The sequence below is a fragment of the Fulmarus glacialis genome, unplaced genomic scaffold (genome assembly GCF_000690835.1).
Source record: "Fulmarus glacialis isolate BGI_N327 unplaced genomic scaffold, ASM69083v1 scaffold45142, whole genome shotgun sequence".
Taxonomy (NCBI): Eukaryota; Metazoa; Chordata; class Aves; order Procellariiformes; family Procellariidae; genus Fulmarus; species Fulmarus glacialis.
In genome coordinates, this window is record NW_009200594.1 from 1,455 (window position 1) to 17,138 (window position 15,684).

General features: G+C 36.8%; 1 protein-coding gene across 1 annotated transcript; it reads right to left on the reverse strand.

The window, feature by feature from the left end:
• Positions 1-1,734: 1,734 nt before the first annotated feature.
• On the reverse strand, positions 1,735-15,374 carry BAG1 (BCL2-associated athanogene; the record flags this gene model as incomplete). The annotated part of the gene is made up of 6 exons (XM_009573656.1): positions 1,735-2,499; positions 4,761-4,823; positions 13,590-13,697; positions 14,176-14,289; positions 15,012-15,094; positions 15,246-15,374. Coding segments are annotated over 6 exons (587 nt in total), but the record flags the coding sequence as incomplete, so codon positions are not given.
• Positions 15,375-15,684: the final 310 nt, after the last annotated feature.

Here is a 15,684-nt window from a genome sequence, read left to right on the forward strand (position 1 = left end):
GTCTTCATACACATACTTTTGTCCTAGAAACCAAACACTCTGATACCAGCAGTCACCACTGTAAAGCAACTTCAGCTCAGGACACCCACCCTTTGCTGAATCCAAATGCGCTGGTGGAAGAGGTTCATCATCACTCTCTTTGCCTCAAAGTACCAGATTATCAAAAGATCTACTATAGAACATCTTAAAGTTAATCCACCTGGCTTTGAGACAGGCTGAGGATGTACTCACACAAGCACATCTCAAGAAGCAGCAGTTTCTGGGAAGGAGGGCTGGGAAGACAATGTCTGCCTATAGCCTTAGTGTTCTCGCCCAAGAGAGAAAAATACGAAGGAGCAGCAGAAACTAGACACAGTCCTAGCCATGACCACAGCTCCCAGTTCTCTTCATGGGCATAAGAGGATACTTTGCTTATTAAACAGGCATCTGTGAAAGTTCAATGCATTAGAAGACTTATATTTGAGAGGGTGAGGATCCTTTCCAGCACAGGAAAGCGGGTAATTCTGCATCCCCTGAATGAGGCAACAGTGTTGCTGGTGGCTTAAGAGTCAGCTGAATCTGGTCCAAAAGCAGCACCAAGCTAAGTAGGGCTTCACAAAAATGGCTACAACCAACTCTTCTTCCTCCTAACTTTAAAGTGCTGGGAAAATGCAGCATGACCAGATTAGTAGCCTAGGAAAAAATATCCACAGTCCTACCAAACATACCATTTCCTAACACGACAGACAAGCTTCCTAGGAGTTTAGACCTTAAAATCCTCCACAGATGCTGAGAAAAGAGTTACATATAGAAAAAATACAACCTTGGAGAAACTGGTTAACAGCAAAAAATATGGCAACTCCAACCTTGGTATGGTCAAAAGGCATTTTTAGAATAAAAGTAACCCTTTCTAATGCAGGGCTATCACTTCATTTGTCCAATGGCATTTTTCACTAAAGAAATGCTCCTCCAATTACAAACATCAAAGATAATACTTTAATAATAATACTTTAGGTATTATTTAAGGTTTATAACTTATTAGAAGTTAACATTTTTTTTACACGCATTTCCTATTTTTATCTTGAATGGACAGCTAATCTTAAAACAGTCACATATGGATAAAGACTGACTACCTAAGGGCCATTTCTAAAACATCCTCAGTCTGACTCATTTGAATCAAAAGAGCTTTTCTTTCCCCACAGAAACAGGCTCCTTACCAGTCAATACTTCATCAGCCACTGCATATATGACCGATCTACCGACCAGAAGCATCAGTGAAAAAGCAACTCCCACTATAGGTACGTTAGCTATGGGCTCTGACCAACAACTGCAAAGTTGGCTGCACCTGCTGAGAGTTACTATCTCCTGCAAAAGCTTATTTTTCACCTAACAGAGAAGGCTAAGCATGGCACATATCAGACTGTGAGAATCAGTCACAATCCTCAGTCGCATGTCATTGCTAAAATAAAGTTGTGTCACTTTGTAACATGTTATTAAAATTCACTGATTACCTTAACAGAGTAGAAATAATCACTGCAATTTTCCATTAAATACAGCATCATGAATTCAGTGAAATCAGAAAAGAAGTATAAAAAAACCTTTCAAAATAGCTCCTTAGTTATACCTTGCTTGAACTGAATCCTTGGTATATGAGCAGCATGAGTAATCTCATTTCATTTCCCACCATGACTCAAGGCAGAACACAAACAATAAAAATAAGAATAATCTATAAAAACCACAGTACATCAGAAATCTATGTAAAAAACATACATCTGTATCAAGGAGCTCAGTAACAACTTAAAGCACCACTCAAAATTAAGTACCATACATGTTACAGTACATGCCATTTATTATGACAATTTAAGGCTAAAATAGGTATGACTCCCTTATAGTCAAGCTTTCTTATATTTATAAATGCATACAAACATTAAGTAGATACAAATACATAGGGTTTTTTTTATTGCTCTGAACCGTCTACTACAATGTTCGGCTTTCCCAGATGTCGTCTCAGTTTGCCTTTTTCAATCAAGCTGAAGTCCTACGATTGCAACTTATGGCACTTGTACCATTATAGACCTTCTTTGATTTGAGCTGTAAATAAATTCAAAGACATATCAGACAAAATTGCCCATCACTGCAAACTTTGTAACTTAGTTAACTAAACATTCGTCCATAAGATACACAACAATTCACCACAAAGATTATTTCTGCAATTCTTCAGGAAGGATTTTCTTTTCAAAATAATAGGTCTAACCAAGCGGCAAACAGACAACCAGCAAGAAATGATTGACTAGTACCAGTCTAACAGACTGGGCTTAAGGGAAAAAAAAAAAAAAAAAAAAAGAGCTGAATACGTGCTCCAAAACAAAGAGCAAACTTTTCTTCTTGCTCATAGAGCAATTATGTTTCCTAATTACGTAGGGCAATGCCTCATTCTGCCAGTGCCAAATTCTTTGACTGTAGCTTGTCCATTTCTTGACCAATGTTCCCTTCAATGGTATCACACTGGGCAAGAAAAACCTGAGAATAAGAAACAAACATGTTATTGGGGATGCAATTATAGCAATGGTAAATGCTTCTTAAGAACAGAAACTGCAAATTCCATCATGAATTTGAAGAAGCCAACTCAACAACCACCTTCCATTTCAGTTTTAATAGTAGCTTATTCACAATTTTGTTTACCCAGAATCCAACAGAAGCATGGTATTTGATAACGCAACAACGTGGTTGCCCATCCTCACCAGTCTGCCGCTGAAGTACTTTGAGTTGATCCAAAGTTCATAAACAACAATAAGGATCATAAAGGTTCAGACAAGTTAGTGCTTCAGTTTGGAACATGACTTTTAAATCCTTTCTAAAACACATACTTCTGTAGCCAAGGGTGGGAACGACAAACCTACTCAGTCAAATCTAAAACAAGCTTTCATTAAACCAAGGCCTCTTCTATTTCTCAGGACTACAAGGCAACATAAACCCTCATCTTTTTCAGTAAGTAGCTGGTGTGCCTCAGAAGGCTCCTTTCCAAAAAGGGCAGTCCACAGCACCTTAAGCTTTCTTAGAACCTGCCCACAAGTTCTTACAAGTACAGCAACCCACACACAGCAATTAAGAGCCAGCAGCCACCGGTCACTTTGCTTGTGCTGTACACAGCACAATGCGCCAGCACTTTAAGCCAATAAATTCTTTTAGGCCAATTCCAATGTATGTGAGTACATTGTAGCTTCTGAGCAGACTCTCCCACTATCTATACATGTCTTGCACTCAGTTGTGCTATGTCTGCACTAGACTAACAGTCAAACCAGATATTTAATGTTCTTTACGTTAAAGTGACATTAAGAAACTTCCTTCCCTCTAGAGCAGCAAAAGTCAAGGTGGTAACAACTGCAGTTGCTGCCTACAAGTGTTTTGTATCTGTCTCCCCATTCTGGAAGATATGTGATTGCCAGCAACAGAAGGCAGTTAATAGCTCCCCCTCGCTTTCATGAATACTTGAGAGTAAAAAGCATAACTTGCCATTGTTTCTTTGCTCGGGAAAAACAAATTGTTGTTGACTGCTCTGGTCTGAAACCTACAGTTGCAGAACACCGTGCCTATAAAAGCACAAGAATAATTCTGATCTCTGCTCAACAGAGTCTGTTTTATGCTTTAACAGCAGTTCTTATACAAAGCCCCACTTATTTCTGCAATAACTTCACTCAAAGAGTGGAGCTCTAGTAGCTTGCCATGAGGGTTATAGCCGTACCTCTGTTACAAACTTTTGCTGCTTTGATTAGGCACATGGAATCAAGAGCATGTTCAGAGCCCCATATAACATAGCTACGCCAGCAACCATCTTCACTTGAATTTGCATTATCTGAACTTAGCTCTGTAACAGAGTACAAAGGGCTTTGTCCCTAAAGCTATAACAAAAAACATTTCTATTATGAAGTACTTCTTGATAAGACTTCCTCTAAAATAGATGTCTATTTTAAAAAATTTGGGAAACATTTATAGAAAGTATTTAATAAGGTTACAGTAAAAGACAAAACATTTCAACTCCATATATGAATGTAAGGTACTTTCACAAATAATTTTCAGGAGTCTAACCTGTGACTGAAGCTAGCATAATACAAATAAAAGCAGTAATACGAGCAGCATTACTATTCATTTATGGAAGTTTGGCTTTTGGGGGAGGAGGGAGTAAGGATAAATTCCAGTATTTAGCAACAAACCTTCAGTTCAAGGCCTCTAAGGAAACAATGCCTAGGAATCTGTAAGCATCATACAATGGCAAAGCAATTAAAAACCCCAACCCCAGCACAACTGCTCTTCTGTACAGATTTTACTTTAGACACCATCCATAGAAAGTTCGTATATTGCAACAGAAGCTAAATTTTCCAAAGAACACCTCTTATCAAGGTCCCACAGGAGTTACAGTTGACTGCATCTTTGTGCCCAGACCTCCTCACTCATTACTCCAGCCCACCAAGATATGGCAAAGGAGGAATCATCCCGTTTTCTTTACAAGTTATCAGAATTACTTTACATCATCGGGCAGCCGTAAGGCCAACCACCAATGTAAATTACAAACAATATCTGAAGACAGCATGAACTATGAAAATCTGTATTTTTGTATAATGTTTTATAAAGCTATTAAATACCTCTTAAAGGGAGGTCATAAGAAATACCAATGTAAGAACAAACACTGAAAAAATCTAAGCTCTAAACAGCTCTCATTTTCACAAACTCTTGGTATACAAGTACCCAGCATTAATGCAAAACAAAAAAATAAAAATACTCACCTGAACTCTTTTCACCAATGCCTTTTTTTTCAGTTTGCAATCACTGAAATTCTCTGGCAGGTTCTGCAGTAAAATAAACAAACAAGTTGATGCAGCTTAACATTGAAATTAACGTATTAACCTTACAGCAAAAACTGAATGTATCAAAGAATCCTCTTAACAGGCATCCTGAAAATGCCATGCCTGCTCAGTGAGGATGATTGCACAAGAAAGAATTTAAAAGAAAAAGTCATAAATTCAGTAAGTCTGGGATACAACATGCTGATTACAAAGAATTGAGCTAGCAAATTTACCACGTATCTTTAGGTAACATACAGCAATAACTACACACACTGCTTTTGTCTACTGTGGCTTACGTTTACTGTTCTGCTGAGCTTCAACTTCAGATTTTTTCAGAGACTGTAAGATTAATTCATTCCTTACGAACACATTAACTCAATCACTTGCCATCATTAGAACATATCATTAGTTATGCAGGCATTGCCAGTCTGTTTATGCTGTGCATCTGATCTTCTCTGCAATCTACTCATGGAAGGGCAGATGTGAAGTGTTACATGCTGACAACTTTTAATTTAATTCAAACTGCATCATTTTCCATACTCCTATCACCCAATATATTCATGTACGTCATCTTAGCAAATGTTATATGCTTTGTCCTTTTGGAGCAGTGTGAAATTGGGGTGTTGGTGGGGAATGGTGCTCAGGTTTATGATGTTTTTTTGAAACAGGTAAAACAGATTATTATCATCATACAAAGTTTATGTGAACATTCTTAGAAACATGATGCTCTCACTGTTGAAAATGCGTAAAAATCTTGGGAGTTTCTCACTGGTATACCTTCTATTTTCCACCCTAACGCCATATAAAAAATAGAGGTTTCCCTATACTACCCTTTGTTTCATTTCAGGCAAAATGCAAGCCCCACTGGGAGGTTTCCATACATAATCTTTGATAACAATTAAAAAAAAAAAAGAAAAAAAAGATGCTCTTTGCTTTTAGTGTCCAGCCCAACACACACGGTCTTAAATATAGGAGTCTTGCACACAACCTAATATAGGAGTTAAAAATACACAAGATTCCACACTAAAAAACAGTCCATCATGGAAGTGAAACTATAGGCATCACTGAGATCCCAGGAAGTTCAGGGATCACACTGCTCCAGTATTTGTGCAGTAATTAGCACACTGTAAGTGATATCAGACAAAGAAATCATAATCACCAGGCTTAGCACGCATTCCCAGAACCGTGGATGAGGAGAAAATGGGCATGCAACAGAGCGAGCTGGGACACGTTCTTACATTTTACTTCTACGTAAACTTCTAGTTTAAAATACCTTTCACTCCTTCTACGCTCAGCTGGAAGAAGGAATGCACAATGCTGCTTCCTGTCTCCTAGGAGAATCTGAAAGTTGGAAGTGGGAGTAACTACTACTACGCTAACCTCTTCCTAGGGTCAGTTTTTTTGGTTTATTTTGTTAGTTTGCTTTTGGAAGATGAGTAAGAGAAAGAATCTTCTGTTCCTGTAGTTCCACCTTCCATTTCTGTTGCTCCAGTACCAGTTTTCCCATACAGCAGCATTGTTAAGCTGTATAAAACTCGTATCAGATTTTAACACTTCCCTTCAAGATCAGAAAACGTATCTCCTTTGCAGAGAGCTTTTATGTCAGACTGCACCTCCTGAAACAACCAGAAACTGAACATATTTCTTTCAGGTCGAAAAATGATTATCAGTATCAGAGGCACAAGAGAGCATGTGGATTAAGGGAGATACCCTTCCAAATGCAAACTGGTGCAGTGTTATCTCACAAACAGGGACAGAAGTATCTAAAAACTAAAAGTTATGTTGGTTGCTTGGTTGTTCTGGTTTTTTTTAAATTGATGTTAATCCTCTTAATACCAAAAACACTCTTCAGTTGGTCCTAAGATGCGTTCCATCACCTATCTATCCTTTCCAACTCCTCTTATTTTGTGAGAAAGAGGAGAAGTAGCTTCGAAGGTAAGTTACCAGGTTAACTCCAGGAATCTGTCATGCACAATGTAAATCCTCCTACAGGAGCCTGTTCTATGCTGGTCACTTTCTTCGTTTAAGTAATGTTGCCTTATGTCCTTGGATTTACAGCACAGGATAGGTTCAGAAGCTGTTACTACATTTTCAACAACGGTCTGCCTAAAATGAAAACTCCTTTTTACAAGTGGCACATGCCCATATTCCAAAGCACAGCTTTTTTTCAGTTGTTCATTTTGGAAGCTACTTCGGTCTTCACAAAGTGTATTTTCTAGTATTGTGTGCTGCAATAAGCCCTTGCTCACTGTAGCATGCTAAAACCACATGTCTCGTCCCAATAAGCAGGACACTGTGAAAAGATTGTATTACATGCTTTTCTTTCAGAAACTGAATGCTCCAAAGACATTGCAAAACAATTGAGAAGTTAGTTTAAAGCTGTGGTTGAATTCTCTTCAAACACCAGTTCTAGTTCACAAATAAAAAAAACCGGCCTTTGGAGTATCTATAGTTGTCACAGGGAAAAAAAAGTTTAAAAAAATACTATAAAGTTATACGAAGTATTCTAAGGGATCTTAGACATAGAACCCTGCAATCACACAAGAAAACATTCCTAATTTTCCCTTGGTTTTCAACAACACAACTCACTTTTTAAAATTAGCAAAATATGACAAGAAACATTTAACATAAAGAGTGTATTTGGACTCCATACATGTAATAGCCTGAAAGAACAAAGATGGGTTAGGCCTAATTATTAATGGCTGATTCTTACCAGAAAATGAAGATGTTATCTCATTGTCAAAGAAATTCTTTTATGCCTTGAATTTTTCCATGACTTGGAATTTCTTAATAACCAAATTAAAAATGAAATTATGCACTAGCTCAGTTACACTGCCCATCTCCCTTTGCTGAGTACTTATTTCAGGCTGTACTTTCTGAAAGAGATTCTGGCCTATTCAAGTATTCCTACCAATCTGAAATAGCAAATTACAATTTTCTATCATCAAAACAGGCCTAAGTTAACTTTCAATAGCAGACAGGGAACTCCAGCTGGACTTACCACATAAAGTCTGTTTCTAAAACAGATATCGGTAACTGGAGGAAACTTTGAAATCTGAGTATACAGAAGACATTCAGACCATTTCTATTTTTTGACAACATTTTTCAAAATTGCTCTTTTTAATTACATCTGTGCGTGCAAACTCCTATGTTTGCTTGCACACCTTTTTTTTTTTTTTTTTTTAAATCACACCTTGTAATCCCCTTGGCAGAGACATGGAATTGGAAGGCCTAAATGTACTAACTTACCAAGCTGCTTAAAAGGTGTCTTGCAATTAAATTAGTAAAGTTTACACATCTTAACATCAAATTAAATCTCACAGTCTCTCTGTTTTACCTTAGTCAGCTTACGTCTCCTCTCCAGGAATACGTTGTCCAACTATTCAGGGTTTAACAGGTGAAGCTGGCAATAAACCTTAAGTCACAATAACATTTCAATATTTAATTAAAATCAAATTTAATTAAAGAAGGAGTATCTTAAGCCTAGGCAGTGCTTATGCAAAACTCTTGCCAAATCTACGTTTTGGTGCTAGCATTGCTTGCAGAGCAGTAATTTGCATTAGTATATGGCTTTCTACTGCACCGCATATTCTTACTTTTATAGCAGGTCTCCTCTTTGCATTGTGCTTTCTCTGTGACAAAACCCTGCTCAGGTCTCACAGTCCTTGGTCTGTATGGTCTTAAATTTTCAGAAGTGATGCAGTGCTGGCTCCACCCCAGCAACTTCTGTAGAACTCCAGGCCACAGGTTATCCTCCCCCCATCCACCCAGAAACAGAGCCCGAGTCCCCCTGTTACCGGTGACTATCTCCCACCCCATACCCCTGAATTCAAAGTTGCTTAACCACATCTCTTCAAGAGTTCTCACCCTGCAGATACAGTGACAAGATGCACCGCAGAGACACGTTACATCATCTTTTGTATGCACAACGCTCATGCTTTATATAAGAAATCCTTAAAACCAATCACCGTTTACACAGGAATAAATTCATGTGTGTGCATTTGCCTGCCTCTAGATCCTCTCTAGTCTTGAGTGTTCTTTTAACTACGAACCCAACATCCCTCTCTCCTGAGCACTGCTTCTTACGAAACACAGACTCTCTTGTCATTTCTTTACCCTCTCTCAGCTGATCTCCTAATAAAATCACCTCCCTTCGCCACAGAACATCACCTTCAGCTCTGCTCAAGTTCCATTTGTTTTGGAAGTGCTTCCGATAACAATTTTTGAGCTTAGTGTTACCACCACATCTTTGTTCTCCTCTTTGGTTATTTCTTATTTCCCAAACCATAGACCCCAGTAGGTAATATCTGATGCCTGAATCCACTTTATAGCAGTGTAGTCAGTTAATAAACAGACCAAATGCTAGTTAAATTTATTACTTATGACTATCTTACCAGAACCAAAAGGGACACCTTTCTTAAAATAGGCAATCTCCTACACTAGCAGTCACTAGCAATAATAGCTAGAAACATTTTCGGTTTGTTATCAAATTGCTTAAAAAAAATAAAAATCACTCTGCTACACAGGGCTAATCAGTTGCAAATAAGGATTTTTTGCTGACACCCCATCCATCTAGCAGGAAGCTTCTTCGTTAGTTTCTTTTAAAAATCCAAAACAACGTATAGTATTTTAGTGTCTAGTTTTTATTGACTACCAGCCCTTCACTATTTTTTAACTTATTGTTAAATAAGTTGGCAAATTGGGTAAGCACATTACGTTGACACTGAATCTTTTTCATCTAAGTAGACATCTGAGCAGCTTCTTTAAAAGCAGCTATTAAATGGCAGCATTTGTCAACGGATTTTCTGAATGCAGAAGTGGTAACTAAGCGCTCTACCCTCACTGAGGGATGATAGTATTTTCACGCTCCTTGTGCTTTAGAAAAAATGTCCCCTGAAGCTTTGATTTTGTTTATTATTCATGCTAAGAGATTTAACAATTATAATAAGAAATGTTTATCAAATGTTTATTTATCCAGATAAATTCAAAGGTTTAGTAATAAGTTCTCACGTTATTGTAAGTGGCAAAACTTCCCAGAAGCCTGGGAAATGTTTGTTACAGGCACAACGATGTTTTTTTCAGAATACTTCTTTCTTTTAATCCTTAAAATGTTAATTTGGTATTGATTTACCAGATGACAAGTAAAGCAGGGACAAGGAGACAGTGAAAAAAGCTTCATTAGAACAGCACAGTAATTTAAGTAAGTTTTACGGAGGAATAATAACTAAAAAAAATCCTTCAGGAAAGGAGGACAGGCCACCAGAACATAATTATGAGTCAGTAGTGTTATCAATGTCCTCATACTGATACATGCAATTTGACAGATGATTTTGTCGTGAATTTATGTAAGCAAAAATCAGTGACTGGTATTTCAGAAGAGAAAGCTTTTTTTCCCATTGTTAGAACAATCTGTTCTCTGCAATGTTGTCTTTCTAGATTATAAATCTGCCATTTAATAAGAAACCATCATGAGAACAAAGTAATCTCTCAGATTGCAATATCCGTGACAGACTTCATGTAAATTAGAGCAGGCTCACAAGAAGTACATAGTGTCATGACTGTGAAGTTAAATTTTCCTATTGATCTCAGAAAGCTTTCCTTTTTTTCCTTGAAAAAGCCTTTCAGTTATTTAAAAAACTGTGCCAGCTGATCAAGTTGAGGATTTTCTGTGTTCTACTCACTGAGATTTGTAGTAAGTAGCGTACTTTGACTTTTCCCTCCTGGACCAAATGTTTTAACTGCTGAAATAAATGGCATTTCTGGTGATACGCACACACAAATCTTCAACTGTTGAACATGACTCAATTTGTGTTCCTCCTGAAGAAAACTTCAAAGATCTGTGGCTTATGGGAACATCTGACTGTGTCACAGCATTCAAAAATTTGTAAGATGTTCACCAGATCCCTTCACCCTTCTTGCTGTGGAAGCAGTAGCTATTTAAACATTTTAACATTAAATGTGTTTAAGTTACAGCTACTCTACCCAAAAGCATCCCTTCAAGACTTTCCTTTCACGCCTCTGGCAGTGACAACACTGTATTTTTTTCTCTCCCACCCCAATACTGTATGACTACCGACCTACTTCACCGCTTCCTGAATCACTTCTTTTAAATTCATAGTTGTTGAACACATGGAGTCTAGTAAAAAGGAGATTAGTTCCAAACTCAGCTCCTCTAATTAATGAGCTTGTCTGCTAACAGTAAGAGGGTGACACCCCTAGAATAGATAGTAAACAATATGCAGGCTTCCTCACCCTTAGCTCTCTGTAGCCATACAAATCTCATTTTCTATCCAGCTAGATGTTTTTGATTGATCCAAACAATGTATGACAGCCAAGACACTTTAAAGGGCTTTCACAACAATTCTGCCAAAGAAAGGAACTGGAATATTTATAGCTTGAGCTTGCTGTATACTTCACTTCTACAATGTATCCATTCTTCTGTCTTAGCAGAAAACAGCTCTCTCAGTCACTCCTTTTTTCCCTTACCTTTTTTTAACACGTTGTTGAATGAATCAATAGCACATCTAATACTAACTACTGTATAAAACAATTCTGAGACACAGATAAAATACTTTCTGGAAGCTTTACGCTTTTCTGCTTTGCATTTCTATTTACCACTTTTTACTCCAGTGGAACCCATTTATTGTTCATATACATACCTCATTACCGTCCTGTGTTGCTACCTCTGTATGTTGCACAACTACAGTACAGCTAAGTAATACCTCAGGAAGTTGGTGGCCTGTTCATTTGATCTGGTGTAATACCAGTACACTGAACAGCTACATTTTATGTAAAGATTCCACCCAACTACACGCATCTCATCTGCAAGATTTCACAGAAGTTTCACAGAAGTTCAGTTTTCATGTCAAAAACCCCAGCCGCCTTTTTTTATTAAAACAAGTAAATATGGACTTTGGTATGTGTAACCTAACTTCAATGACTGGTAATAAAAACTCTCACTTATTTCTTGCTTTAAAAACGTGAGGCTTGTCAGTGTCATAGGTTCTTATACCACAAACTAAAAAACAACTATTACAAATAATAAAAGGTACTAATTATAATTAGTTTTAGCTCTGGCTGCTCCACAAGAGGCAAAACTGAGGCACAGGGACTCCATCATTTCCTAAATCTAAACATGAAGTCACCAGGTTATAAGTCTTCTAAAATCTTGTACTAAATCTAAAAGTCCCTTGTCCAGTACTATTTAGAGTATTTTGGATAAGGAGATAGATAATAGCATGCTTTCTGTTTAAGCCATGCAAAAAGTACCAGAATCAAAAGTAAACTTGGGAAACTCAGTTTGAATTAATTAGGAAGCAGTGAAAATGGTTTTTCAAGGCTGCTTGCTGGGTTCCAGAACTGTATACCAGCATACAAGTACTGACTTTTTTCTAAATAGTACTTAGTATCAGAAATTGAAGAGAACAGAAATAAACTTTAATCCCATCCAAATGAAAGAGTTGTCACCTTATTGCTATTTTCATGATAACACATAGTAAATCTGCCACTTCAAAGAGGGAACCGGTTACACGAAGTCTGTATGTCTAACAGCATTCAAGAACTGTCAGCAAAATATTTTCCTCTATATGAGGCAGAAAAGGAAAGAGAAATTTTAAGACTTAGCAAAATACTTAGCATATTAAAATTTTTTAAAAAAGTATTTAAGAACTGTTGGCTATAACAAACAGCAAAGGCTAATTTACCATTAAAGGTGCACAGTATGAAAGGAGGAAATAAGTTAATGAGCTCCCCACCATTCCTAGGAACACATCCATACTGTATAGCATTTGATGATGGCCAATTCAAATTATTACTCTATGATTTAGTCTCCTGAAAAAAAAAAAGTGTCCATCAATTAAACTACATTTGGTTCACCAATTATAGGCATTTGCAGGGAATCTTTCTGAAACAATCCCATAAAGGGTCACTGTGCAAAGGAATAGACCCAAAGATATCACTACCACAGAAAAGCAGCATTTTTCTTTCAGAGCAGATTATTATGATCATGATATGCAACATAATTATATAATGAATTTTACAGAGAATGACCAGCAGACAGAGAAACAGCATAAGGAAATACCCTAGTTGCCATAATCTTCTATTTATCTCTGCACAAGTCCCTTATTCTCACCTAGCTCTCAGCTACTACATGATACAGGAAGACATATATTATACTCTGGAAATATGCTGTAAGGTTATGATCCATTAATGACTGTGAAGCACTTGGATATACCCCAGTAAATTCCAAAGAAAGAATCCAGTCCTCAGTATGCAGGCATCTCAAACAAAAGTACTGTCAGTCCACACACGACTGACCAGCAAATTCTTCAGTCTTCAGGATCTCCTTGTTCTTAAGCAATATAGAATACAAAGTGTATCTGGTTTTTTTTCCAGACCTTTACTGTTACCATGAAGTTTAACATGAAAGTTTGCCAAGACAAACTAAAAGGGTAAAACTTGAGTAAAGGATACCCATTTCATGTAGTCTTAACAGGCTGCTGCCCCAAATGAAGCTCTTCTGTAGAATGGGGATGCATACACAGGCATTAATGTCACCATTTAGAAATAGATGCTGCCAAGTAGCCTTTTGGAGACATACAGGGGCAAGAGCTGGATATTGAAGAAAAAACGAGCAAACCAATTAACTAATTTTCAAAGCCAAAATAAATTTGTTAGTATTTTAAAATATCAAATAAATTGCAAGAAAGATATATTCTTAACAGTAAGTTTCTGCTGGGATTTGACTCTCTTCTGTGGTTGTTTACTTACAATGGCATCAATCTGTTCCAGGATCTTCATGAACTGCTCTGCAGTTCCTTTTATCCTCTTGTCCAGCTGTTTTAGCGCTTCTGCTTGGAGATCCTTTGCTAAAAATCCCTGAGGAGGAAAAAGAGGGAAGGAAAGACAGACTTATTCCATACCCTACAGAATACTCAGCTTAGAAAATCTGTCAATCCACCACAGCAGAAAACATCTTTTATTATTTCTGTAGTTTCAAGTATGATAGGGACTCCAATCTCAATCTGTATTCTATCAATCCTTGAAAAGCTAAATGTAAGATCTGCTAGATTTACTTAAAAGATTAAACAAGTAACAGAGATTCTCCTTCGGACTTTGAGAGAACTCTTTGTGTTTTTCTAGATCTAAAGAATATAATTTATTCAATATGCAACAATATTTACCTTTTTCCAATTCAGTAAGAATTTTACAGGACCCTTGAACAGTCAGGAGGGGCCCCTTGGGCAATAAGAGCTTATTATTGACTACACAAAATCTTTAAACGGTATTTTTTTAAAATATATATACCTACAAAACTGTTTTTTCAAAGATATAAAATGATACAAAACTGGCATACCTTCTGGATACTTGTGAATTCTTTATTAACTTCCTCTAATTTATTAGATATTTGCTCCACTGACTTCTCCAAATCTTTTAACTTTTTTAATTCAGCCTCTTCTTCTGGACTATTCTGTGTATTCAAAAGTACAACATTCACAACTATGGAACAAACAGAGTCACTATGCAGCTAAAAAAGCAGTAATAGTGGTGATACAGATAAAAAAGCTTTTGCTGATTTAAAATACATACTACACTGTGGTTATTCTTTCCATATTTTAATACCTATCAAATAAGCTTCTTCCAAAGCTTAATTGCAAATACAGTCAAAGTGGCAATATATATAAACACATCAAATGAGATGAATTAGAAGGGAGAAAGGAAAAGTGCAAACAATTTTTTTCTGTTAGCTTAGCATCTTTAAAGTAGAGGTATCATTTATATCACGAGATATTACCTTGTCCTCTACTTGGCAAAGCTAACCACAAGTTATTTCACTAGAAATAACCCAGCAGACTCAGTAGCTACAGCTTTTTTTTTTTTTTTTTAACGAGAAAAATTAGATGGTTAGATAAGGTCATCAGTGCACGGAAGGTTCATAAGCACTGACAAGCAAGAGATTAGACAGAAGTTTGTCAATAAAGTAAGGCAGAAGTCAGTCAACAATGTAATTTCAGAAATGTACAAACTGCAGAGTTATTTGCAGTACAACATGAGATTGAACTCAACTTTGTAGGTAGGTATATAAGATTAGGTTTATGTCATAACCTGTTTCTGTGTTCAGCAGCCGAATCACTGACAGAAATGACGGTAATTTAAGAAGGGAAAAAAAAAAGGTCCAAAGGCAACACTTACCCTTTTCCCAATCAACATGACTTTACAACCATTTTTAACACCAAGTGCTGACAACGGTTGTTCCAATTCTTTCAGAGACTTCCCTAAATAGAAAACGAGAGAGGAAAAAAATCAGTTAAAATATAGTTGGTGGCATAAGAATGTCTTTTTGAAGACATTCAAAACATGGACACCTGAAAGTGACTAAGATGAAAGGTATCATCTACAAGAAACATTGACAGATTTATAAGTTACCTTTGTATATCAGTTTCTGAAAAGGAACTGGAACTCCAGTGACTTGTTCAATAAGTACAGCCATGTCTTGTAGTGTAGGCTCACCATCTTCTTTTTGAGGAGCAACCTGAATACTGTGTTTTTCATTACCTAAAAAAAACAGAGTAACAATAATACTTACTGTTACTTAGAAAATATTACAGGGAATCCATTTCTAATATTTATTTCAATTAATGCAGAAAGTTCTCAAATCACTGATTCTCATGTACAATCACAATTTTCAGTCAAAGGATTCTATTGCATTTCCTTCCTCTCAGAGTGACTTACCTCAGCTGAAAATTTTGTTTTACATTCTAATAACCTGAAGAGTTGGATCAGGCCTATTCTACTGGCATAATGCTCCTGCTAAATATTATTCCCCACCTCTTTTTAAGAGTCATAGAATCATAGAATCATTAAG